The sequence below is a fragment of the Gavia stellata genome, chromosome 8 (genome assembly GCF_030936135.1).
Source record: "Gavia stellata isolate bGavSte3 chromosome 8, bGavSte3.hap2, whole genome shotgun sequence".
In the NCBI taxonomy this organism is placed as follows: domain Eukaryota; kingdom Metazoa; phylum Chordata; class Aves; order Gaviiformes; family Gaviidae; genus Gavia; species Gavia stellata.
In genome coordinates this window covers 29,627,567-29,654,491 of record NC_082601.1, presented here as the reverse complement: position 1 = coordinate 29,654,491, position 26,925 = coordinate 29,627,567, and the positions used below count along the sequence as shown (strand labels likewise).

The window sequence follows — 26,925 nt, the reverse complement described above, 5'->3', positions numbered from 1 at the left end:
GTTTGGTTGCCTGCAACTGAATCACTGTATCTGGAGCCTGCCTGCCTTGGACCGGGACCCACGCAACACGCCTGTCTCTGCTCGGTGTTTGATGGGCCTTTTTTACATTTCCACAGCGATTGGCATACTGGCTTGAGAGCCAAGGCTCTGGTGACAGGAGGTGTGGGGAGAAGGGCAAGACAGAGGTGAAGGGAGCAGAGTGAACTGATTGGAAGTGGTTTTTTTAAATAAAGAAAGGATTTCTTAAAAATAAAAAGGCTTAGTAAATTAAAGCAGACAAGCAGGTTACTTGGCAGCTAGAGGATAAACCTGAACATCCTGGGTACAGGAAGCATCAAAGCATTCCCCAAAGCAGAGGGCCCTGGGAGCTGCCCTGTGGGCTCAGTATCCAGACCCTGCTCCGGCGAGGCTGTTTGTAAAGTGTGTTTTCATCCCTGCTCCTGGGAGCACGGGGACAAGCACGCGTGCCCAGGGCAGCACTGTGCCCAGGCTTTCCCGGGATGGGGCATTGCTGGCTCTCTATACCTAAAGCACAAATCCAGCTGGATTCAACCTCATTGAAGTCGGTGAGAGAACAAATGCCTCTTGTTCAGCATAAACATCCAAGAGGAGACATGTAACCAAACAGCCAAAACAAAAGCCGCAGTCCTTGAAACACTGCCCCAACACTGCCCGTGTGGGCCAAGGGCTCCCATTGCTCTCCCAGAGTCTGCAGGGCCAGGGAGGACCCAAAGCTCAGCTGGCAGATGGGCTCCTCTCTCGCTTCCGGGGCCCAGGGAGCACCGGCCAAATGTCACTGCTGCTGGCCAAACCTGTGACTGATACAAACCACGTTGCAGGGTGACTTGAATAATTTGCTGGGATCCCTGAGCCAGCCCCTGCTGTGACAGTGACCACCCCAGCCATGCTTTGGGACCTGCTGCTCTGGTCGCCACCTCGCTGTCCCCTGTACTCCTCGTGCAGGAACCTTTGGGCAGCAGCCACCCTGAGCTGAGGAAGCCCAAGTAGGTGGCCTGCACAGCTGGGCCCACGACTACACTGTCTCCCCCAGCACCCCATGTCCCCAGGCCGCCGAGGTGATGTCTGTGTTACCCCCGGTCTGCAAGGGAGAGAGGGGTCCCAGGGCTCCCTGGTGCCTCCACGCATAAGTCATCGAAGGAAGGGGAAAAGCCACAACCTAAGTGAAGCCTCACAATTTCCCCTCTTTTCCTAATGCTAAACACAGAAGAAAATCCACAGGCGAGAGCCTCAGGAATTCAAACTTGGTGAATGCTGCCTCTGCTCTCAGGAAACTTGGCCAGAAGTAAACGTGCAAAGGAATGTAACCGTTGCAGAAGATGGTGCTTGGCTTTTCAAATCCAAGCCCCTAAATACATTGTGCTTTGGCTGTGATTTAACATTCTTGCTTTTCTTTTCCTTTTCTGTTTTGTAGCAACCGCAGTCTAACCACTCTCCAACCCATCCCCACCCCCAGCCTTGTTCCCATCACTGCTCTATCCACTCTGTTGCGCCATCAAAGCAATTTGGGGGACTGAGTTGGGAAATGATCCATGTTAAGAACAGCCCAGCAAAGAAAAAACAAGTTAGTCTTTCTTTTCAATAGCAGCTCAGTTACCTTTGTCCTCTCACAGCAATGAAAATCCCTACAATTGGGGAAGGAGAAAGGACATGGGGGATGGGGTGGGACCAAGTGCTAGGAGGGAGTCATCGGGCGGGAGCCGGAGACTGGCAGCACGACTGCGTTAAATGCACATTGGACTGAGGTGTCACTGTCCTCTTGTTATATACAAAGAAAAATGACTGGCCTGGAGGGCTTACTTCCAACAGAGGGGAGAGAGGAACAAGGAAGGAGGGAGGCAAGGAAAGACATTCTCTGTGGTAAAGAGGATGTGTGCATGTGCCTCTGTGAACAGACACAGAAACACCCTTCTTGTACCTAACACTCCCATAACTGTGTTAGGTGTGATTGATTTGGCCAAATCTGAATGCAGATCTGGCAACTGGACATGCTAAGAGTGCCTTTGATTTCCTCTGCTTGCTGAAATAACCAGCAGGCTGTCAAGGCTGCTTAACACAGTCTTAGAGCAGCCTCACGATTGCTCTAACTTATGCTCTGGTTTCAATGACACTAGATGTGCCACCTGCCCTTCCCATCCGGGCCAGGCCAGTGAGCGCGCTGCTACCGCGCCATGGCCCCAGTGCCTGTCCGGGAGCACTCACCCACTGCAGCAACCCTGGCAAATCCTTTCCGCAGCTGGGGCAGGCACCTCCCTGCAAACTCAGCCCACCTCTGCGAATCGTCACTTACAGAGATGCCGGCGCTGGAGCAACGTGTAGCATGTGGAAATGCTGCTCTGTCCGAAAAATTCCTCCTCGCTTTGCTGTGTGCGGGTCAGTCCCGGTTGTTCTGTACATCCATCCGCTCATGAACCCGTAGGTCACTGTTTTTACCACTTTTCTCACATGCATACATCGCTGTAACTACTGACTCTCCTTCGGAGAGAGGGAATGGCTAGAAATAAGTTGGAAAAGTAAACTGGCTTTTAGATCAAAAGCAGCAATACCTAAGTACATATCCATATATGTATGTATGTGCATGTATATACCTAGGAGGAAGGGAAAAGGGAAGGAAGGAGGAAGAGAGGGTTGGTTTATTTACTTTTATTTACTTATAAATGAGTTTTTTCATATTTGCTCTATTTTTTATTCTCTTTTCATTCCTAGAAAAATGATGGCAGATGAAGCCTCTTAAAATTGTAGCTTGCTGGTTTGAAAATCTAGGCTGCAATTTTTTAATTTTTTTTTTTTTGTACTCTGGATTGAAGGATGTGATGTATGAAAACTCCAATTTAACAGAGCCTAGAGATTAAATCACATTGTGTAGCTAAGGTTTTGGCAGAGAAGCAGACACTGCTTGCTAACCAGTACCAAGAATTTGGAGAAGAATGGGGTAGGTTTTAATGTAAGTTTACTTTTTTTGTAATGAATTTTAATGACAGCTTTCACAACTGCTTCTGTGATTCATAAGAGAAAATTAAAAACCTACACCTTGAAACTTGTACGACAATGCTGCTAACATCTTGCAGCTTCTGGCATTATCTTGGAGAACCTTTCAGTCCTGTTTCTATGGCACATTGTTTTCCTCACAAAATATATTTTAAATATAAAACATTGAATGTTCATTGCTTCTTTATATCATTTTTATTCATTACCTGCTGGAGGCAAAGGGCACAGTTTTATGTAGAATCCTCATTGAATGTCTTATTTTGCAATTTTACTCTACTGTACATATTTCCCAATAAATTATTTTCTTTCAGATGCAGATATTCTTCTGGAAAAGCAAAGCCAGGCTGTTTCCTCTGCACTGAGTTTTTTTTGCCGTGAGCACAGCCAACTCATCTGGCTTGGGTTAGTTTGTCAGGCATATTTTGGGAACGGTTTGAGAATTAATTCTGTTTTAAAGACTATAATCACCTTTTTGCCCCCTGAAACTGGTTCAGGATTTTTGTGCCAGGCCAGCAATAAAACAACTTTTGCGCACGTCAAATGCTTGTTCTAGACAAGCAAGAAGATGGTGGAGATAAAATCTGTGTCTTTCTTGCAATCTATAGCCACGAAGCAACCGATTCAAAAGTGACTGCAACTCGTCCCTGTCCGTAATGACAGCACAGCCCCAGCCTGCACTGCGCAGGAATGCCGGCCCTGGGGGCTGCGTGCTTTGACTCCGTATTGCTTTCAGGTGCCAGTAAAACTCTTGGTTACCTACGCTCACAGATGGCTCAAGGCTGCTCAGCAGTGAAGGCAAAAGTTGTGTTTGAAGGTCAACGTGGCTTTGTCAGAGATGGGGGGAACCAGGGGTGAAAGAGGTGGTTAGGGAAAGGGAGTTTGTGGTCTCAGTGGTACCCAGGGAGGTGAAGGGAGGCGTGTGGGGAGCAGGCCGTGAGATTTGGGTGGCAAGATGTGATCTAGGGGAAGGGTCGGTGATGGGTGAGGGGTGTCTGTCTCTCCCCATGCTGGGTTGATGGGTTTCCTCACAATTCCTACTTGCCTTTCTGCTTCCTCCCTCAGGCACAGGTAGCTTTGTGCTGGAAACAGGTCCTGACTCTGGGCTCAGTAGAGGGGTGTCACAAGCCTGGGATGCAAAATGGAAATTGGGCAGCAGCGGTCAGTGTATCAGAAAGTGCCACCTTCCTTGCTGGTACATGAGCTTCACACATCGGGGACAATCCCCTCTTTTCTCTACCACATACAGGTTTGACACCCCCCCCACCTTCCCCTTCCCAACCTATTGTAATTCTCATCACTTTTCCTTTGCTCCAGTTGCCTCTCCCTGTCATTTCCCACTCTCCCCTCTCCTTCCCAATTCCCAGAGCAATCCTGTCTCTCCGGTTGCCTCTCAGGGATACCCTTCCACCCCATGAGGAAAAACAATAGCAGAGCTGCCCTCCCCGGAGCAGATCCCATGCTTGAGAAGCAGGATTCCTTCTCAGTCCCATTTGTTTCCACACTTTCCCAAGCCATGCCTCAGTGCCTCCACACCTTCTCTGCAGGGACCAAGTGCAGGGAGCCTGAGCAACCTTCTCAGGAGGCCTCCAGAGCCTTTGAGGCAGCGGCCTCTGGGGCTTATTAAAAGCCCTGAATGCCTTCTGGGAGGCTGCAGGAGCAGCCCAGCTCTGCTCCGATCTTGATAATGGCATTTTGCTTCCCAAAAGCCTCCCAAGTAGCGCAGCTGCCACGGTCCTCACCCCTGAGAGGCTGCTATGCTCTGTCCCCCGGTAGTGCTCAACTGCTGCCACATTGCAGCAGGTCACTGCATTTCTGCTGGGGTGAGGAACCCAGCTCTGAGATCCTCCCTGGTGAAAGGCACTACATCCCATACTGCTTACAGCCGAATACAGGTCTCATGAGGGTGTAGTCTGGTTCATTAAAATTAATTAACAGTCAAATGGCTCCACATACTTCTTTATGCAGACACAGCAGTGACTGCGAAACAGATCTTATCTTGAGCCCAGGTCTCAGGGAAGTGAGTACTGCTATGGGGAAACCATGGGAGACCACCGCCAAAGCAGAAGGAGCACCTTCTGAAACTGTGGTCACTGAGTTTCCAGGTTTTAATACACTCTTAGTTTGTCTTTTGCCACTCTTTGTACAACTTCAGCAGAAGGAGAAACTGAGGTATCAGTGTTTTATTTGTCCAGTTTTTAGCTATGAGTGCAAGTTACGACCTGGTAACTTTTAAAATTGGCATCTATGTGAATTATAGTTTAATACATGCTAAAACTGACTCAAGTTGCCCATGAACTGTCTTGGCCATAAATACCAAGATCTGCATTCAAAATGATTTGGAGTACAGTATGCATTTATTTTTACTGAACCATTACTGCAATTTCTGCTATATCTTGTGTTGTAAACCTTCTGCACTTTCTGTCCTTCTGTTTTGTTCTTTCACTCTTTCCTTTTTCTTTGTAGTATAACAAATTTTTCACCTCAGAAAGGCTACATTCTTCCTTCTCCCTGTTCTAGAGTCCTTTCACTTGAAGTAATTTTCAAAATAGCAGATATTTATCTAACGTAACACTCTTGCCTGAATCTCAGTGCGCTCTGCAACCCATAGCTCTGATCCTAGAAAGATTTATGCTTGCGCATAATCTGGAGTATGAAAAGTAGTGTCATCAGCTTCAAGGTACGTAACCTCAAGTTACGTACCTTTGTAAAACTTCCAAGGAGTCCTAAATCTCTGGCAAGACAGCGCTGCAGCCATCTCGCTGAAATACAGCCTCAGCTGGTTGGACCTGGTACCTGCTACATGGCTGCTAAACACCTCGGTTATTACCAACAGCAAGAGAAGAGCTCGATGTTGAGATGAAACTGTCTGGGGAACTTTAGCAATGAACATGCAGTTGCCTAAGCTGAAAGTTACCGAGATGGCAGAGGACTTCTCTCTTGCTTCTCCTTTCAACCAGGGCTATGAAATCAGGACTCTGGCTCTACAACTGAAGACAATGCAGATTTGAGAGGGAATCAAGTTAAGCCCCGTGATGTTTTTTTTTTTCTACAAGGCAGTGCATGGCTGTTGTGTTGGTTGGGTTTTTTTGTTTGTTTGTTTTCTTGCCTTTTTTTTTTTTTTAAAAGTCACCTTACCAATTCTGATCCGGCCTGATCACACATTATCTTCTAATATCAAATCCCATCCAGGGGTGAGGATGACTTCGTAGATACAAAGAAGAGAAAGACTCTACATACAAATACATAATCATATACAGTCTTAAAGCCTTTATTTTAATGCAAAATAAAACAGGTAGAATTTATATAGCCATATGTAACAAAAGATCAAATTCTTTGATGTGGTACTAGAAAAAACCTCTCAAATTGTGTATTGAATTTCTCCCCCAAAACAATCACAGATGATTTTTAAATCAGTTTCACTTAAACACACAGGTGTTGTCAGGATCACAAACACCTCTCTCTCTCCCCCACAATAACAAAATAGTGTCTTATAAAGCCTTCTCTCCTATGCAGAGATAGTGAACAGCGCTTCTGATTTTGCACGTAAGGCTTAGAGACTCTGCAGAACAACTGTGATGGAGAGCACAGGTGTAGGGCCTTTTGGAAGTGCAAAACAGCCCCTGCTCAGAGCAGAGTGTCAGGATGCGGCCCTAGCAGAGCAGTCGGTAGGATTCACTCACAACACTAACTCTCTGATAAACAAATCTGTGATGGCTGGGAGGAGGAGGTAGCACAATTCATCTGTAAAAAAATTAGGCAGCATGTGAAGCTATTTCTAGATCAGGAAGCTGGAGTGAATTGGAATTCAGGGCTGCATGCACTTTTTCAAGGCAGGAGCCTTTTTTTTTTTTTTTTAAATGCTTAGCTCCCCTTTTTTGTTCCACAAAGGGCAATTGATATTTCTTTATGCATTCAAGGGGTGCCTAGAGACTTCTGCATCATAATATATCACAGTGGTAATGTCTGCTCGCAGGCCAAAATCATGGCTCACTAGTGGGTGGTCACTCAGAAAATCCACAGGCTCTTTTTCTATCTCTTAATCTTTCAACTGCTGGGCCCGGCTGGCCCCACGCCAGAGCCAGAAACACAGGCTGCACGCCACCAGCTCAGGAAATCAAAGCTTCCATCTTCACGTGAGAGTGGGCCTCTCTCCCCCTTGTCCTGACTCCTGTTCACACGCACACTTATGGCATGCTGCTCCTGTGGCAAACCCAAACTCTCCCTTCACACCCGCTACGTCAGTAACTTTAATGCTGGACTGGCACATTTTGGATGAGGAAGTGCGAGGCAATTACGTGTTAAGAGCATTTCAGACTCATAATTTTCCCAAACATATGGACATATGGGGAAAAGAACAACTTGTTACTTAACGGCTCTTTTGGATTTTGCAAGTGTGTATTTTCAACCGTCAGTTGTAGCACCTCGTGAATTCTGCACGGTACATATTTTTCCACAATATGGTGCTAAAATCATACATTTTACACTGCAGAGAAGCTGACTATATATACTGTAGTTACACATTATACTTTTGAAAATACCGTATCTCTACCAGATATTATACCAGCAAATAGCAATCTTCTCCCAGAACAATGGCACCAGAGATTGATGAGATGCTCTGTAATACTTTTTGGTCTTGTTCCCCCAGCTAGGTCAGACCGTTCTTCCTCCTTAGCTCCTCACTTGTAGGATGCATCCAGATATTACGCTTGTAGCACTTTTTTTTATTATTATTTTGGAAGAAGCCCTGTACTGATCTAACAGCAGAAGCATCATTTAATAACCTGTTGGGTAAGATTAACAGCTCAGATGATGTTCATTTGATCTGTCCGCCTCAACTGAGTGGAGCTGATGCAGTCAAGGGGAGCTCGTAAGGAGAGATTCAGGTTACGGGGAGACAATTGCGCAGGTCCTTCAAAGGCTATAAACATCCCAGGAGCTGTTTGCATCCAGATTTTATTTGGCCCTGGCTCTTGAAATACTGTAAATAAGTTCTGCTCACTGTGATGTGATGCCATTGGAAGGGTTAGTTGAGAGTGATTTATAACGGCAGTAGCTTATATTCAGAGCTGTTCTTAATTGTGGCCTGGCTTGATAAAGCCACTGTCGCAAACATATTAGTTTCTTTACAGCTGGATCAAATGTATCAGGGGTTATATTTCAAGGAGGGAAAGGAAAGTATTTTAATTTGTTTTCACTTCACTTTCAGCAGGCCTTCATAACATCAGCGGCTACCCTGTGGCTGCCAAGTCCTGGCTAAGTATCCTACAGCATCTAAAACTCTTGGAGAGAAGTACAAGGCTGCGTACAGCACGTACACGACAGGCAGAGTTTCCTTGGGGAATGTGCCTTATTTATGGAGGGTACCGAGGGACATCCAGCTTTACATCCAACCCTCCCTCCAGAGGTTTTTCCCTCCTGCAGTACTAGGGAAGAGGGCAGAAAGAAATGGAACAAGAACCGAACACACTTGCTTCATAATCAGTTGCATTCCTCTCCCTCCCACCAATGCTTCCTCCTGACTGGATTTAGAGCTGCGCCTGCCCCGTCCCAGGGAGTACAGCCCTGTATCTGAATCGCAGAGGTGTTCCCCCCCACCCCAAAGCTGTCTCCTCTCCCCTGCTTCCCAGCCCAGCTGGCGGGTAGAGACGGGTGTGAATGCAAATGCTAGAGCCTGCCGGTCAGCCGGCCAGCTGCAAGTGCTCCCCATGCCTCAGGGTTATGCCAGTCTCTCACCAGCATTAGCAGCACAGAAGAAACGTTGGTTGGGATTGAACACTGCTTCTCATCAGGGCCATTACCTACCGGTGGTGGCCCCTGGAAAACAGCAGCGCACAGACCCACCCTGCCCTGCGCCTTACGGACCTCGTACTCTAATGAGCCCTTTTCCCAGGGATATCTAGTAAAGGGACATGCTCCTAGCGGGACAAACCTTCCCGGTGATATTTAATACCTGGGAAGTGACCTATGTGATTTAATCTGTTGCATACCAAAGGTGTCAAAAAGACATCAAAGAAATCCTTGTGCTTAATCCTTGGCCAGGTCACAGACTCTCCCTGATGAGGAGAGGAGCCCAAACGATTTAATAGCACTCCCAAAAGGCAGAAGTCGAGGAACTAAGGACACTTGGAAACTTCACAAAATATATTTCTAGGTGGCAAGACTGTATGGTTTCCCTGTGAGAAAATCCTTGAGACAAATCTCTGAGCACCCACAGCCCTGCTGGGCTGGGTAGCACAGGTCCCTGTGGGTGGGGACAGGCATTTCTGGCCTCCTTCCAGGCTGGCTGGCTGCAGAGCAAGCTCAGGCTGTGCGGGGCAAAAAGTCAGGCACATACCCCGCTGCCCTGTCCTCGCACGGCTCTGCTGTGCTGCTGGCCCCCTCTCCGCACCCACACCTCTCTTCCTATGCACTGCTGCAAATAACTTGCTACAAACAGCTATTCTCTCCTCTTTCTCCTGGGCCCCAGGGTCTTGAAACCCTCCCCCTGCTGCCTGCCTTGTCTTTTCCCTCACCCCTTGCTGTGAAAAGGCCCTTTCCCCGCTGGCCTGATGGCCTCTGGCTGCAGAAACTTGGAGCAGTTTGGCACTTGGCACTTGTTTGGTGCTGCCCAAGGCTGAGCTTCCCTGGGAGGACTGAGGGTGGGCACCAAGAGGTGCCTTCACGAAGCGGCAGGCTCGCGAGGGCAGGGCACGCTGCTGGCAGGCACTTCGCTGTAACCCCGGCCAGAGCAGGCTGGGAAGGGGCTGTCCTACCGGAGCCAAGGCAGCACCTGATACAGTAACTTAATATGAATTACAGAGTCCATGCCCGTGGTCACCACTTCCAGCCACTTCCTATAGGCCAGCTCCACTGAAACCCCAAGAGCGATACTGACAGCAGCTGAGGATCTGATCTCCAGGGTTTACATTTAAAGAGTGCACACTGTATAACTAAGAAACGCTCACAAGCACACACATGCACATCTACAGACACGCACGTCTCAGGTGGCTGGCTGCCTTGTCCTCTGCAAGCCTGCCTAAGCATGGTGGATAAAGCTTTTCACCTTACTCCAAATGCAGCAGGTGCAATAAGTTGAGAATCTTGCTACACAAACTGCAAAAAATGAAGGCTACAAGATAAATGCTGCCACCACCACACAGAAAGAGGAAGACAGAGGCCAGATTACCAATCTGGAACTGCAGCGTCCGTTAAGCACAGAGCTGCTGGTCTGAACGTGCCTGGAACGCGGCCGCTACCTCCGTGGCAGTCCCTTGTCAACTCATGACCACACACTGGATTACACAAGATCCCCAGCTCTGCACGAAGTCCATACTGCATGCTGCGTTCTCACTTAAAGGCTCTACAACAGCACTCTGAAGTAAACTCCGGTGACACCACTGCCCTTACACAGACAGCTATGTACTGTATAGGTGTAACTGGATTCGGTAAATAGCCCTGAGGTGTATTAAGTGTTGCGCTTCATTTCCAGCAGCCACTTCCTATTTTTAAAAGGAATTAAAAAAACCTCAACTGTCTGGTACCTCACGTACTCAAAACACATCGTACCTCACGTAGCTTTAGTTTGCCTGTTAGAAAGCACCTACGCTGAACCCAGCTCAGTAAGAACAACTCCAGGTCTCACGTGCCATTCTTACAGGCAGCTATGCTTGGGAACAACTCTACAAGGATGATGTCCGACAGGATTCCTCATGGGCTGTGCTGGCAAGTCCAGTGCATGGCTATACAGCTGCAGTCATGGGGTTCTTCTGCCTGGGATCCTGTTGCCTGTACTGGTACTGCTCTGGACTGGTCCCACGGTGTCGGACAATTTCATTATAAGCTGGTGCTCGGTGGGACTGAGGAGGGGAAGGTGGCACGTCCTGCCGGAGGGGTCCTTTATGCTGGTTTGTGACAGGCTGGGCTGGGTAGTGCTGGGGGTACCTCAATTCTGCCACTCTTGTGTCTGGCGCACGGATGTAGTTCCCCTTAGATGGGTGGACAACAGGCTGTCCTCCTTGGTAGTAGGGAAGATCTCTCTCTTTGTATATTACTCGTGGCCCTGTTAAATATTCCAGTGGCTCTGCAGGTCCACGCCTGAGGAGGAAAAACATAATAAAGCACATAAAAAGGCAGTCTACTAGCCCAGTGACACATTATTGTACTCACAATTTATGTTTACTTTGGGAAAGGAAATGCCACCTCAAGCATGACAGGTCCAGATGAATCAAAAGAACTTCTGAAGGATAACAAGCCTCCCACCTGCACGCTACAAAAGTCTGTAACACCCAGGACGCTGGAGGAAGGGTCCGGCACACATCACAGCCCTTTTACAATGGGGGAGCACTGGAGCCCTTCAGCTCCTAAAGTCAGCCTCCTGTGATCCATTTGCCATAATGGAAACAAAGCTCCTTTAAACAATGCATGTTTGACTGAATCTTATCTAGCCTGAGGATAAACAGATGAGTTGGGTCTGCAAGTCTGCAAATCCCATAAGCTTTACATGCACAAATATTCACGCTTTCTAAGCCATTTCCCACTATTTTTTCTCCTAACATGTCAGACTGTAAAACTTTCCAAACACCATAGTTGGAAAAACTGGAACTCCTGGAAGAAACACTAGGGATGTCAGGCTACAATACCTGTGCTTAATGGGCAGGCTGCCAATGGGGTGTCAAAAAAGCTCCTGTGATCTAGAAGGCCTGATATTACAAGAGCCCTGTACCTTGTCTGCATCAGTATGGATCTGACAAGCTCTAGTTCACGTGAAAAGCAACACGTGAACATGTCGTCCCTAAGGATGTGCCATGGAGCGCCCTCTCTCTCTTTCTGCATCTTAATTCCATGATTTGCACTAATGAAGCATTGATATTTTTTCCTAGTACAGCTCAACTTGTGATAATTTTGAAATGGCAAAAATAATTGTTCTCACAGACATATCACCAGAGCATCCCCAAAAGTTCAACTCAATTAGGAGTTTTTGCCAGTCTGACTGCAAATGTCTTTGCACTTTGGGCAAAACCTCCCATTGACTGCAGAGGAAGCTTCTCTCCGAGTGAGAGCTGAAGGAAGACGGCAGGGTTTTGACCCGAAACAGGGGCTGAAAGTATAAATCAATTACACCTGCTCTGTGGCTTTGGGACTGAACTCATCAACTGTTTAAATATTCTTTGCATAGATTTATTAAAAAAGTCATCATTCTGGTAGAGCAGATCAGGTGTTCACAATTTGTCAATGTCTCTCTTTTGTTCACACAGAGATTTTACAAGCATGCCCCCCCCTTTCTTAATCCGGGCTCCCAGACTCCACTGGAAGTTGTTTTGCATGAAGTAAAAAAAAACATGTGGTTTTCTGCTGCACTCGTTTAAGCCCATAGGGTAAATCATGGACATAGGCAATGAACAAACATTATCTGCCTTGAAATGAACCTACAATTCTCCCCCTGGAATAACTTAGTGCAAATGTTTCCTGTTTAAAATGGAAAGAGCAAAAGGAAGAATTCCAGGCCTTGGACTTTTAGGACCCTATGCTCCCCAGAGACTTTTTGCTTTAAAAACAGAACATTATAAAAGACAGGCACTCCTGGCTTCCCCCCCCGCCCCCCCTCCTGGTGAGACAGTCCAGACAAAGTGCTGAAGGGCCCGAAGCCACCCTCCGAGATACTAAAAGGACTCTTAACCACATGTATTGAGACAACTGCTGTCTCTGCTCATACACCTACGCCTTGCAACAAAGCCTAATTTCCACAGCAGGCCAAAGAGTTGTTCCATGTATTTCTATATGAAGGTTTGTTCGCTAGTCAGTCCCATTACACTCAGCTTTTAATTCCTCTGTGTGCAAAAATGCACTTCCAATCGTAAAAGGCTTCTGCGATGGTAGGAACTGCTTTGTGTCAAGCAAGCAAACCAACAGGAACAAATGTCAAACCTACACCCACCACCTTTTAATATAAGGATAATGCTCAAAATCCTGTATATTAGATTTTATAATAGGTTCTCATCGGCAGCTATAATCAACCAAATTCTTGTGGAAGCCATTAAAAAGGGACTAAGCTTGAAACCGGATCCAGAATTCACTGAAGAGCCTGGTAGCTTTTGGACAGAGCTCTAATTTCAAAATTGAATTACTCCAAAATAACAAATTCAAGATTAATTAGTACCAAAATGACTGGTGAGAGCAGGACTGAGCCACCAGCATCATCTACTGAGCCTTCAGCACACAGCTCATCCCTCAACTCACGTAAGAGGTCTGGATGTTGCAGGAAAAGAGGGGGATGAGTTTTGCGGTCCAGCCAAAAGAGCCGCTTCCAGGAAAGCTCAGCTGGTCCAGTTCTAGGAGACAGTGTGACACTGCTGCCACAGAAGCTGTAACTGTGCAGAGGGTAGTGCATTCAGGAAGCTTTGACCTAGGACTGTACAATGAAGATGAGCCTGAGCAATCAAAGCACGAGAGTGCCAGACCTGAGGCATGTACCCAAGCTGCTTGAGCTTGTACCATCAGGTCTTCATTACTGTTACCTATGCTACAAAACTAAATCTACCATTGGTTCACTTACAGCTAATACTGTCTCTGGTCGTGTAGACAAACTGCAGAGAGGAACATGCGGGAAGGGCAAAATCTTTCTTTAAAAAATGAAGAAATAGCCAAGCTGTTCACTCTCACCACCAGTTTCCCTTCTCTGAGGGTGAAACACCCATAAGTGGTATCATTCTCAAGTGTCTTCCCCAGGTCAGGGCTTAGCAGCTGAGAGGAGAGGCTGTACACGGAGACAAGGCTTGAATCCACTTCACATGATCTTTTAGGAAAGCCCCGGGAAGACAGAAGGTACGTGAGGTTTTTTAGCAGCCTTGGCAATAATACAAGCAGTGATCTAACCAATGATTACCAGAACTCTTGCATGAGTAAAGCCTTGGGAAACCCTGGTAACCGCCCAAAAGGCTGCCCCTGGGCAGCACAGCCAGGAGGAAATTCACAAACCTCGTGGCTGCACCACACTCTCCAGCTCACTTCCCCTGGTGATCCCAGTGGGTGTTATGCGTGCAGATACACATGCTACAGTGACGACACTTTTCTTCCCTTTTATGACGAGCACTGCATGTTGAAGTTGAGATATTTCCTGAGGATTCGTTCTTCCCCACCTACCAGCCATGCCTGCTGAAGTCTGTTCTTAGGGAGCTGCTCACAGTGCAACCAACCAGCCTGGGGCATCTCCATGAATCTCTGACATGAACCTCCATCTGACAAGTCTTAAAATACAGGAAAAAACAGTGCTTCCCTCCCCAAGTGTGTCAAATTAACCATCAGAAAGTCAGTCTTTTTAAGGTAGAAGAAACACCAACAGATACCAAGCTCTGGCTGTAGAAACGCTGTCACCGTTAGGAGTAAGTCTGGGACAGTGGGGGCAGTTCCTGGCAGGAAGAGCAGGGCTCCTCTGAAGCAACACCATTTTCACTTGATAGCTCATGGTATAAAAGTATATGCTGCTGTTTATCCTTAAAGAAACTGCCATACCAACTCAAACCAAACACTTTGTACTTTGCAGCCCCTTGTAGATGCTATGCTTGTTTCTGCAAGAAGCAAAACCACCCCTGCCTTTCCACTCAGCAGTCATTGCCACCTCTGAGGGGGCCCTAATGAAATTCTTCTCCCCTCCCTCGCTGTTTTTGTTGGCTCCCGATGAGTTCAGAGTTCACAGGGCCATATCACACCTCCCAAGTGACCCACGGTTTGGGGGTCAAACCAATAACCTCAAGTGGAAAATCAGTGACCCAGGGGAGTGATCAAAAATCCACAAATTGGGTCAAGCAGGTCCAGCCACTCAAAAGGACCAGGCCAGGAGCGTGCCCTCTGAGAGGACATGCTGAGCAGGAGCTGCTCTGACCGTCAGCTGTTTTCCAGATTTTTGGCCAGTTGTTTGACCTGGGGGTCCAGTGAAATTAATGGCAGGCAGAAGGTAGGGAAGCTGACACAACATCCTGGGAAGGAACTGATCTCAGAGCTCAAAAAGTGTTTTTGCTGATAGTTCAGCTCTGCTGGCTCCCACTGGAAGGTGCATCACTGATGTGGGTCTAGCTAAAAGCAGAGGCTGCTGCTGAAGGAAGCAGTGGAAGGAAGGGAGGCAGAAGCATCAGTTTCAAGAAAGGAGTGAATCTGGTGGGGCAGTGTAAAAATGCACTCCTCAAAAATGCCATGGGCAAGGTGCCCCTTAATATGTTCATTTTATTGTGAGGAAGCGAAATCTCACCTTCCCGTGCCAAGAAATTATAGATCATGCACACAGGTAGCTGCAAACATGTTTCGCCATATCATTTCATATGCTAGTTAGCGGCTCTACTGGTTTATCTTCTAAATGATTCACCAGGTAAGAACTGTGATCCGTTTTGAGCTTTAAGAGCACAAAGTAACCTTGTCCAAATAAAGCAGGTAACTTGTGACTGATGTTCAATTAACAGTACATGTGTTGTGATGTGTTGTTATTTTCACTATGACAAGGTAAAGCTTGAAGTAGTTTGTTTTTCTATCCCTGCTTGATTTATCTTCCAAGCACAAAGAATATAAAATCTAATATTTTCTGGCTTTGCTGCAGAATTTTTAAGAGCTTCTGGGTTTATTTAAAACTGAACCAAAGGATTCGGAATAGTTAAGAAAGGTTTCTTTTACCCAAAATGGTATTTAGTCATTGAAGTTAAACAGGTATCTGTAGGTTTCAAAAAACCTAACTAAAACACTTTTGGCTTTCTGCAGTTCCCTTTTTTTTTTTTTTTAAAGCCCCCATTTCAGTAATTCTTCAGTTGTGGAGAATCTCACAGGGTAGACTGGCCTAAATACCTGATGCTTCAAAAAACAACCAGGAAAAAATAATTTCATTTCAGGTTTTCTGTGTTTCATTGTTAACCCCCATTTGCAGGTCACCTTTAACATCAGCCACGAGACGCATGCTTGGGTTATCTGAAAGGAAAGGAAAGCAAAATGACGGTCTAGCGGTTCACGCTGTGCCCCATCATGTTGGGGGTTTGGATTTCATCATGACAAAGAGTTTTTCTTTCCTCTGTTCTACAGGGAGAATCACAGAGGTCACCCTCTTAGTACCTGGTAAAAAGCAAGGAAGGGAATGCTCTCTTCTTACATCACTGTCTCGTTCTCGCTGCTGAGGGAATATTTTGCAAGGGATATAATCTCACATGAAAAACTGCCTTCTTACTTTGTCAGGGAGTACTTCTTGAAATAAACTTCAAACACAGCCACAGAGTAAGTGGCAAACGGAAAGCCCACATTTGGCTGCAGCCTCTTTCATGTCTAAGCAAGACATACAGAGACTCTCGGTGATGGCATCAGGCAGCTCAGGCTGTGATTAAAGAACAGGAGAAAGCAACAAGGTCCTATCTGTGTCCAGATTCTCACTGAAGAACTCTATTGTATGCATTGTGATTGCACGCTGTTTGTTCTCAGCCAGGAGGATCTACTTTTAAAGAAGAAAGGAGAAGCTGATGTAAGAATTAAATTATGCAAACAAACAATCTTACAGTATCAAATACACTGTATCTTTATAAAGCTCTTCAACATATACTAAAAACAACTGACTGAAAAGACCATGTAGTCCCTATCTCTCCAGATAAAGTAATAAAGACACCGCAGTGCTGTTTGTAGTCAGTGGCACTAAGAACTTCTGTTGCTTAATATTCAATGTGCATATAATGTAAAAAAAAATATATTTTTTTAAATCACTGCAGGTTTGAAAAAAATCACTGCATGACTCTGAGCTTCACTAAAGTGTGTCTCTGTATCTTAACAAGCAAGATACTCCTATAACAAATATTCTTTGCCATTTTAGACCAATACTTCCCATAGCCGATGATGGGGTTTGCATTTAAAAAGCCACTGGAAATCAAATTTGGTATCTTAGCACTGGGAGGAATCTGCAGCACAAGGAAATGCTCAGTGGCTGCTGTCTGTGAGAGAGGCTTGTACCTCTCAGAAGGCGGCAGATGTCTAGCAATGTCATACTAACCTCAAACACACCACACACGGATTATTTATGGGCTGAGCTGGTGGAGGTGCTTTCTTCTCCTGTTCTTTTATCAACAATACAAGGCTAAAAAATCAGATAACGTAAACGAATACAATCCCTGGCTCTCATGTAGCACATGCCATGCAGAGAGAGCTGTTTTTAGTTTGAGGACTGTGTTTGGAATTCCTTCAGTGTCAGGTTTCCAGTTACCAGACCCTCATCCCTGGGCCAGGCACGACTGCGGTTGGACTGGATTAGCAGAACACTCTGCAATGTATATTACATAGCTTTGACTTCTATAGGCTTTGCAGACCCATAAAAATAATGATCATTTCATGACCTGCGTTACTGGGGGGAAAAAAAGAGCAGAAAAAAATCTCTCTCTCCCCTTTTTAAAGAATTCATATTTGTTTTGGATTTGGAGAAGGAGGGATCCATACAGGTTTGTTGGAAATTCTTCCCTTGCATGCAGTTTTGCAAAGTTTAACAGTGGCCTTGACTGGCCTGAACATAAGAGCTTATATGCATAGGTTTTCTCTCTCTGCAGTATTATGGCTTGGACTGTTCAGAAACAAACAGCAAAAGCACCACAATCCCAGAAACTAAGTGCATAGACATGTCTATATTACTCTAGTTGAAGTCTAGCCTTAAAGCGGCTGGAGAACAAAGTCCTTTATTGTTTGCAGAGTGCCACACTTTGAGAGATGTTCGGCCCCAGCAGCTCCCTGGGCAGTTCTTAACAATTAGAGACATTTAGGTGTCCCACTTGTTTTTACATCCAGGACCAAGCATAAAGTTTAGTCAGATACTAGCTTTCCATGCAGATAAGCAGACTGCAGAAACAACTGTAAGATAGGAAAACAGTAGTCTGACAGGTTTAAAACTTTACTATAAGATTATGTAAGACTTCTTATGACAGCATGAACAGTCTATTTTGCACGCGAGCAAGTTGATTGTTCTCAATCCCTAACGGAGCAAACTATGTCATAGATTGGTTAACATCAGAATTTAGAGAGCCATTTAATTAAACCCCCTCCCATCAGCAACAAAGCCATAAAACATTGTGGTACTCCTTTGCTCCAACATTAGTTTATTTTCCACAGCAGATCTCAGACCAGCTTGTGATAATCCCATCCTGCAGGCAAAGCTCCCCTTTCTTTCCTTCCCTAAATCCAACCTACAAATACAGGAACTGCGATAATCAGGATTAAAACCCTCAAATCAACAGCAACAAAAACCCGAATATGCTAGCTGGTGCTCTATAAATGCCCAATAAGCATTCAAAATAACTAGTCCAATAATCCTTCCTACTCAATTCCTCACTTGTTTTGTTCATATGCTCTCAGGCATGGTACATCTCTTCTACCAGGAGGCATAAAGTAGCACCTATTGAACAAGACATCCCTACTCTGTGATCTCTTCAAGCTTAAAGGGATCTTAAGTAGATTGGTACTTTAAGTAGCGAGTCATTACAACATGTGTCATTTCGTATGTTACTCATTATTCAACACAACATAATACCGTGTGAGTCATTAACCTCTTGGCACTGGTAACCTACTCTCAATGCTAAGCAGTCATGCTTGTTGCTCAGGAACCCCCATGCTCTGTCGGGGAGAGACCTGGATGAGATTTTAAGGTCCCTTTGGTCTTTTGTTTTGCAGATCAGCAGGGGCCAAAAGCTCTTCCTATAGACTAAAAGAGTTCTTGGCCTTTGGTCTCTTGCATCACATTTCTGAGACGATGCCAGCCAAGTTGCATTGGAGGGGAGAAAACTTCTTTTTAAAGGATGTATGCATCTTAAGCCAGCAAGAGAGGCAAATGTTTAGGCTTCTCAGCTGAATTCTGCATTTCAATGCAGACTCAAACTAATAGAAAGAAGTGCTGAGCGCATGGAGAACTGCCACCACTGGGGCAAGATGCTGAAGTTGAAATCTCTCTTATGGTAATATTTGTACTGCATTACCGTGCAGTCGCTCCAACGGACACGGGGACCCTGCTACCCCTGCCACAAGAAGAGCCAGCTACTTCCCTCAAGAGCAGGCAAGCAATGAGAAGGGAGAGAGATGCAGAGCGATGAGACCCCCAACGCTGGCCCCAGCACAGCGGCAGCACAAAAGCCAGAAATACTATACAGATCTCGTTGCCCCACCTTAACCTCTACTGCAGATTTCTGCTTTTTTGGAGGCTATCAGGGTAGAAATTAAAGGTGCTGTGGTGGCTCAGGAGATTGTAATTTGATTTAAAAGAAATGCTGTTGCCATAGTCAAAATCCCTCTTCAGAAGGAAACAAACACACCACTCAGGCTCCAGGAGAGCTCCTCCTGAGCAAGGAAGCCTCCTCCCTTCGCCTATCCATTCACAGCCCTACTGCTATACATGCCATTTTTGTAAAGTGCTTTCAAAGACACATAAACCCAAATTCTATCCTGTTCTCATTTTTCACGTGAAGTGAATTTAAAGCAAGGTGATTATTCAGCTGTGCTGTTCAAATGATTTTCAACAAATAACAGAAGTCATTAAAAGAATCTTCCTAAGTAATAACAACCTGGGCCCAGGTCTTTACTATTCAGCCGCTGGGATCTTACCACGCTGTCTGATCTTTAGTGGGCTAGTAAAAACCTCTAAGAAGTGGTTATTAATGTTATTACCAAGCTTTTAGGCTTCTTTTTTTTTAAAGCATCTCTCATTTAAATTAAAGCATTCCTTGCAGCGTTTTCTGCATTGCCATGATGAAGCATGGCTGTCAATTCTGCCTCCAATGGCATAAACTGGCTAGTAAAACCATGCTTCAATAAAAAAGGAAAATGATTTTTGAAACTGATTGTAGCTGGTTGTTTTTTCCTCCATTTCATTTCTTTCTGGGTCCAGACATTCTGTTAAACTCACTGGGGTGTGCCATTCCCTTTTTTCCCCTTTGCAACAAAGGCAAAGCTCAAGATCCAGAGCAGAATGATGGCTGCTTTTCGGGGGTGAGGGGGACCTTAAAAACAAGCAGCTTTTATTTCTTTCTTCAGGCAGTATTTCAGTCCCCATTGTTCCCCTACTGCTCATGTACTGATTTGTTCCTAAACAGTGCAAACAGCCTGTAAAGTACATCCTCCCCCCATATTTTCTTTTGTTAGAACCATTCATTTCTATACAGGCATTAGATTATAGATTTCCTGGCTTGCCGCACTCCATTAACACTGTGGTAACCACCCCTTTTCCAGCCAGCCATTAAACACCACCTTTAATAATTGAGATTTAAAGGCTCAGGGCATGATAAACAGCTGAAGTTATAACTCTACAGCTGCCTCTATAGAAGTGTGTAAATGTCCAGATTTGGACAGGCAAATCAGTTAATTAGACTTGCATTAAGTCACAAACTTTGCGGATGCTCTAACAGCAGACGTCCTGAAGTTGAGCTTTAAATAACAAGGGTCAAACCCCTCAATCCCACCGGGCTAGAAGAGACGGAAACGTCCCACCCAGTGCCCAGAGAGCAGTAGCACTGACTGCAGCTGCCGTGACTCGCAGACGGCAGCGAGCACCCTGTGACTGCAGCCCATTCCAGCTGTGTTTATGCTGGCTTCTTCCTTAAGAGCTTCTACAGTTACGCGAACATCAGTGCAGCTGCAGGAAGCGGAGCAACTGCCGACTGGACATGCTCTACCTGCTGCCTGTGGTGGAGACAACCCTGCAAGTCGCTGGGCTGAACACAGCTTCCCCCTGCCCCTACCTGCGGCTGAGGAAATGCTGCGTGGATGGCCCTGAGTCGCTGCTAGCCAGTAAATGTTCAAAGCTGGTGAGATCCAGAGCTGCAGGCCACTGGCCTCTTCAGGGACGTGGGTAGTAAAAGGTTAACCTTCGCTCGTGAGGCCTAAGCGCCTGTGCTCCATCTCTGCATGAGTTATCTCCCTGTTGCTGCATTTAAAAATACTGTATGTAATTAACTGTTATCGGGTTGTTAAGCAGTGTGCTGAAGTGTGAACTTATCATTCAATTGTTTCCTTTATTTACAAAGTCCCTGCCATTCTCTGAGGCGGCACCCTGGGACAGGCTGTTGACTTGCTCAGATGAGGAGGGTTTAGCGCACCAGATTCTGGTAGCAGAAGCAGACTCTGGAGAGGTGAGACACAGCTGTGAATCTGCTCGGTTCCTCAAACACCTCCTCAACACACCCTACAGAATAGCTGTGTGTGAATGAGACACGCACACATGCCACAGCTACCAGATACATCGCTGTAACATTGCTTTGAGACCTGAACCACGCAGCACGGAGGCAATGCACAATACAGCTCCCAGCTGCTGTAACCCAGCCTTACGGGCATAGGTAGAGTTTTTACTCATATATGGCACTAACTTTAATGCGTATAGATATATACAAGTTATGTGGTCTATTCACAGATGAAGATGACGTAACTGCTGACTTTCATACGCTTCTGCGTTCAGCTCTTCCCCTTCCCCTTTTCATTTGCTGGACTTTGCTTCCTTAAGAAAAGCAAATCTGGAAGTCAGTGGACATCATGTTAGACCACAGGCTGAAGATGGAAGGACATGACAACAGGGCAAGATGCCACATCCCCCGCTGTCCTCTCTGCCTCCCTCCGTAAGGCCCAGGTGTGGTTTCCTGGAGCCCATGGCTTCCACCACTTTTTTTGCCACTTTCCCCTCCTGGCCTGGCTACTGTTCTCTTCTTTGCTTTCTTCCCCAGCAGCACCAGCCCTGGCAATGCCTGCAAGGAGTCCAAGGTGACATGAGACATCATCAGATCTATGTGATTTTCTCCCATGCATTCCTGATCTGGGGCAGCACTATGCATCCAGCAGGACTTACTAGCAAGGTCCCTGGGCATGCAGCATCCTTTGCTCTTTGGGAACTGGTGCAATCATCAGTATCCCAGATCTATGTTCATCCCCCCAACACCTGCAATAGAGGAGATATGTAGCTTCTAAACAAATTTCTTCTTTGCCATCTGCACACCATGCTGCATGCCAGATGACACGATAAAATTTGCAACAGCAAAGTTCTTAGAGCACAGCAACTTTCTAGAGAGAGCAAGCACAGCCTGTGGCAACACAGTTATATCAGCTTAGTCATGTACCTAGAAAAGAAGACATCAGGGTACTGAAGCTGGAAGAGGGAGCACACATCAGAAGACAAAACAAAATGCTTTAAAGACACACCAAAACACTGCATCCCTGAGCAATGGGAAAGCGATGCCCACAGCTGGGAATTAGTGATACCTTACAGAGGTGACAGCACAGCAGCTGGAACATAGGGGCAAGCCAATATTAAGATACAGAGGGGCTTTGGACAGCACCACCAGGTTTAGACTTTAATTTCTTTTGAACACATATATACATCATGTGACCAAGATTACCACGTGCAGTAGAGTCTTATGCGCAAGATGCGATGCTGTCAGTAGCTTCAGCTTAGATTATGATGAACATCACCACAATCAGAGAGGCACCCCTACTCCACCCAAGAAGGCTATGCATGCCATCAGTGAGAAAAAGAGAAGCAATAGCATTTCCTGATCTGAACCTGGTAAGAACCTGGCAAAGATTCCAGACAGCATGTCTCAATTTGGCTGGGAGAAAAAAATAAAAATAAAAACACCCTCTAACTTGAAACAATCTTTTACATAATGAATCAATCAAACAATTATCTTTGCTCTAGTATGTTCAAATCAAGGGAATCATCATTGAAAATAACAAACAATTTATATAGCTCATTTAAAGCCACAGTAAGCTAGGCTGCTGATTCACTAATGAACAATAAAGGTCACTACTACAATATCATTTTAAGTATTTTCAGATTGTGCGGTATGATAGACTTGCAGTGGCATGTTCATAAAAAAACCACCAAGATACTTTGCAGAGGGAAGTAAAGATGGAAAAAGATCTGTGCTTTGCCTAGATACCAGACTGAGAAGAGGGAATAACTCGATGCCATGAGGAACTTTGTGCCCCAGACTCATCCAGCCTCAGCCAAAGCCTCTGGATGTCAATGGAAGCATTTCAATGAGCTTTGGATTAGGCTCTTGTATAGGAGAATGGTATCTGAAAGGGGAAGAGAGGGCAGGGAGAGAATGAGACATCTGTATCCTGGAATGAAGTCAGGAAGTTAAGGCCTGACAGCCTTAGACAGCAAATAAATAGCTCGAGTACTAGATGTAGGTTGCTGAAATGCCTCACTCCACGTGGAAACATTCCTTTTCAATTGTGTCTTTCAGGTATTCAGAGAAAAGACCGACCAGAATGCAGTTAATTTATTTTTTACTTTTTGAGTGCTCATGATCTAGAGAGGGGTACATATATGCAATTACTAGGAAACAAGACATTCTACCAGATGAATAACACACCTCTGCTACACGGATGTTACATCTACTATTATTAATAGCGTGGCAACCGGGGCAATGTAGCAGAGTGTGCCCTAAATTGCAAAATCACGTCTTTGACTGTTACCAGAACCAGATGCTTCAGGGGAAGCTGCAGTTAGTCGGCAATTAATAGTTTCCATAGGCTTTACAGCATAAAAGCAACCTCTCCTTTCCTCCCCAGAAGCTAACTCAAAACAAAGCAACTATTGGTCTAAGTGCAAGTTTGCAGAAAGATGCGGGTTTCAGAAACACAAAACACTGTACTTACAGATGTTGATATAAAAAAATAAAACCCATAATATTTAACCTTGAGAGACCTACTATTTGAATCCCATAGGAAAAAAGCACAATATAGTAGAAAGCCTGTGGCGCATTGAGAATGACATCTTTTCCAAACCTCAATGTTAAATCTTTAATGCTGACTTGGGTTCCTCTTTAACAAAAATATGCGTAATTCTACTTCCAGTAAAATGGGATTTTCTTTAAAAGAACTTTGCAACATTTCAAAGGCCCCTCTTTTTTTCATGATCAAAAAGCAAAAGGGAGACATTTCATATCATACCAAGCAGCTACAACATAAACCATTACTCAAGATCATTCCAGTTTCTAAGTCAGAAAAGCACAAAGCAGCAATACCATTCTGAGGATGCAAAATGGTCTCCGTACACTGAAGTCCCTTGAAAAACTTATAAAACTTGTGGTATAAACTAGTACAACTGCAAATGAAATGTCTAAAGAGGAAAAGATCAGGGTTAAGGGTTCTGTATTGATTTTTTTTTCCACATTGGGATTAAAGTGATTTCAGCTGGGACCCAGAATTACAGATGTAATTATAATTTCCATTTATATTTTTAGACTGTGTACAAAGAAGTGTAATAATGGACAGCTGAACATTTTCCATTGTCCATTAAAAATGAAATGTTTCTGATGAAATCTCTGTAAGACCAAGGACCACTGCAGTAATCTCTCAATAACGCAGCTTTCTTCAGATGTTTGGTGACGAGAGAGAAGGGAGAGCTGTCAGCCCTTCACACAAAGAAATCAAACCAAAATGACATTAAGGTTGTTATTCCCCTCAGTAATACTAAAGAGATTGCTAGTTAAGATCAGTAACAAGTCTCTTCAAAAAAAAGTCAGATTATTCATTAAATAACCTTTCTTGATATTATTTACAGGGTATTTAACAAAAAGCATTGCATTAAGGCAACATTAAGGAGGCATTATTTAAACCACAGAAAGTGCAGGGAGTGAAAAAGTCAAATTTCTCTAAGTACCACTGACTGCCATCATTCTCCCAAGCTTTACAATGCACGTTTAAATCCAGGTTTCCTGGAGACCTCTGATAGCTAGGCAAATGATTGCTATTGAAAAGCAAAATGTATTCAAGGTAAAGCAGGTGCTTAAGTGCTCTGATGGATCTGGGCCTAAAAATTCAAGTTGTAAACCCCAACTCAATTTCAACTGACTAATTGAATTTGTCTTTTTTTTTTTTTTTTGAATCCCCTTTCATTTCAAACCGATCTGCTCTGTGCTTTCTGCCATAAAGCGTGGTGCAGTCAGTACCGCAGCAGAGCCTGCACCACCGCGCTGCTTCCACTCGCCATTCCAGAGGGGCTGCAGCACACCACGCAGTAAAGAGATCCTTACAGAAAATGCTCAAACCAGCACGGGTATATTCAGGCAGCCTAAATTCAGCCTAATTCCCTAGTCAATGAGAAACCCAGCTATCTTCAGAGACCCCTACAAAGCTAATTAGAGGAGACTACCAGAAGTCAAGTCAGCCAGTGAGAAACAGTATGCACAGCAAAGTCGCACAGGCTTTCTGAGCGCGGCTACTGGGATCCTTAAAGCTTTTAACTGACTTTGGCAATCTTTAATCGCTGAACGTATAGTTGTAAAGTGCGTTTGCTGTTTGAGGATCTTTAGAAGAAATACTGTTAGTATGTCCTTTCTTCTGCTCGTTTTGTCCCAGCTGTTGTTTCGGGTGGTTGATTTCAGTTCAAGAGCACATCACTATTACCTCTTCAAGAAAGCAAACCAAAGGGAAAAACTGTGACCATACCATGCTTCTAAAAATACATTTTTTTTCTACTGAAGACATCTCAGTTCTCAGTAAACAAATACTCCTTTTCTTTAAAGCATAGCATCTCAGATCAAGCCAAAATTCATAACAAAAATGCTAAATGAGCGTACAACAGTACGCTAACACCTAGAGCCAAGCAAAAAGCCATTCACATGGATTTTCAACTGTGAAATCCTGCTGAGATTGGTCTTGCTTGCCAGATTTTGTGATCTACAACAGGCTGCTCTCAAAGTACTTCCCTTCACCTGGAAAACAAAGGCTATTTTTCTTCTTTAAATGAAGAAAAGTGCCAGCTACTCAATATCCAAGAACCCCCGTTGGCTCGGGTTTTTGCTTGATAACCTGGGCTGGGTTCTGCTCACACATTTACCACCCTCTCTGGCTGGAACTGGCTGCCAATTTCCAAGGTGCTGTCTCAGACTATCTAATGCACAGATCCAATCTTCTTGCTGAATTACATCTGGAGTGGAACAAAAATGGCAGATAATTCACTTTCTATTAAAGTTAACATTTTCCTCCTCTTGCTTCCCACGTATGTTATACAGTGGACGTGTTTGCATGTTCTGCTCTGGTTTTCAGCTGTTGCAAGCGCATGAGCTTTCAATTACACTGAGCGCAGAGAGAAGATGGTGACTTGAGGAACAACTTCCAGCTTACATGACTCCTCACCTCATCACCGCTCGAACATTTAAATGAATCCTGTTCCTTAGGTGCTCTCTCCCCCGCCATCTTCCCCCCCCTCATTGAATGGTTAATCAGAGCAGAATAACTCTTTAAAACTAGTATTTATTCCAACAGCTGTGGGATCCCATCTGCTCATGCAGAACAGAGCACAGAACTAGTGGAGGCCACACCGATACCAGACAGAAGCCAGCAGAAGGTATGAGTTCTGTCAACATCTCTATAGTCAGATTAAGTTATGTTGGGCAGACAAAGTTTTTGAGTACAGCAAAGACACTATCATTACTGTAAAGATGTGGTTAAGTTTTTAGCATATGCATGATGGTATTTAATATATTTCCAAAATAAAGCTTGCTGAAAGTCTGAATAGTGGCCTATGTACACCAACCACACGCCTACAAAGTTTTGCTGCCGTGTTTCTGGCATATCCATGACATTTTTACCTATGGTCAAAGCATAAACTCTATAGCTTATGCAGATTTTCCCAAAGAAGCATCAACAAAAGAACAGTATCACTGTGCAGCTTGTGCTTTGTTTATGCCATATTTTAAAGAACTGTTCTAGTAGAAAATTTTGTACAGGTGCTAAGTGACAAAATTAGTGCTCATTTACATAACTATGAAATGCTAGAACAATGCAATCTTCTCCAAGCCTGGAGATGAGGGTAAAGATTCTTAAGAAAGCAGGAATTAATTCTCTCTAACCGGGTATAACAGGAGTTTAAGCTCCATCCTGGCTCTTAACAAAGTTACTGGTCCATAACCATTCTTCAACAGCCTTGAATTACATTCATTTTTAAGTCCTACT

General features: G+C 44.9%; 1 protein-coding gene across 1 annotated transcript in view; it reads right to left on the bottom strand.

The window, feature by feature from the left end:
- Positions 1 to 8,607: 8,607 nt before the first annotated feature.
- Positions 8,608 to 26,925, bottom strand: part of PARD3B (par-3 family cell polarity regulator beta) — a 427,904-nt gene continuing 409,586 nt past the window's right edge. The window contains exon 23 of the mRNA XM_059820147.1: positions 8,608 to 11,079. Coding sequence (XP_059676130.1) covers positions 10,725 to 11,079 — 355 coding nt within the window. The 3' untranslated portion in view covers positions 8,608 to 10,724. The remainder of the gene's footprint in view (positions 11,080 to 26,925) is intronic.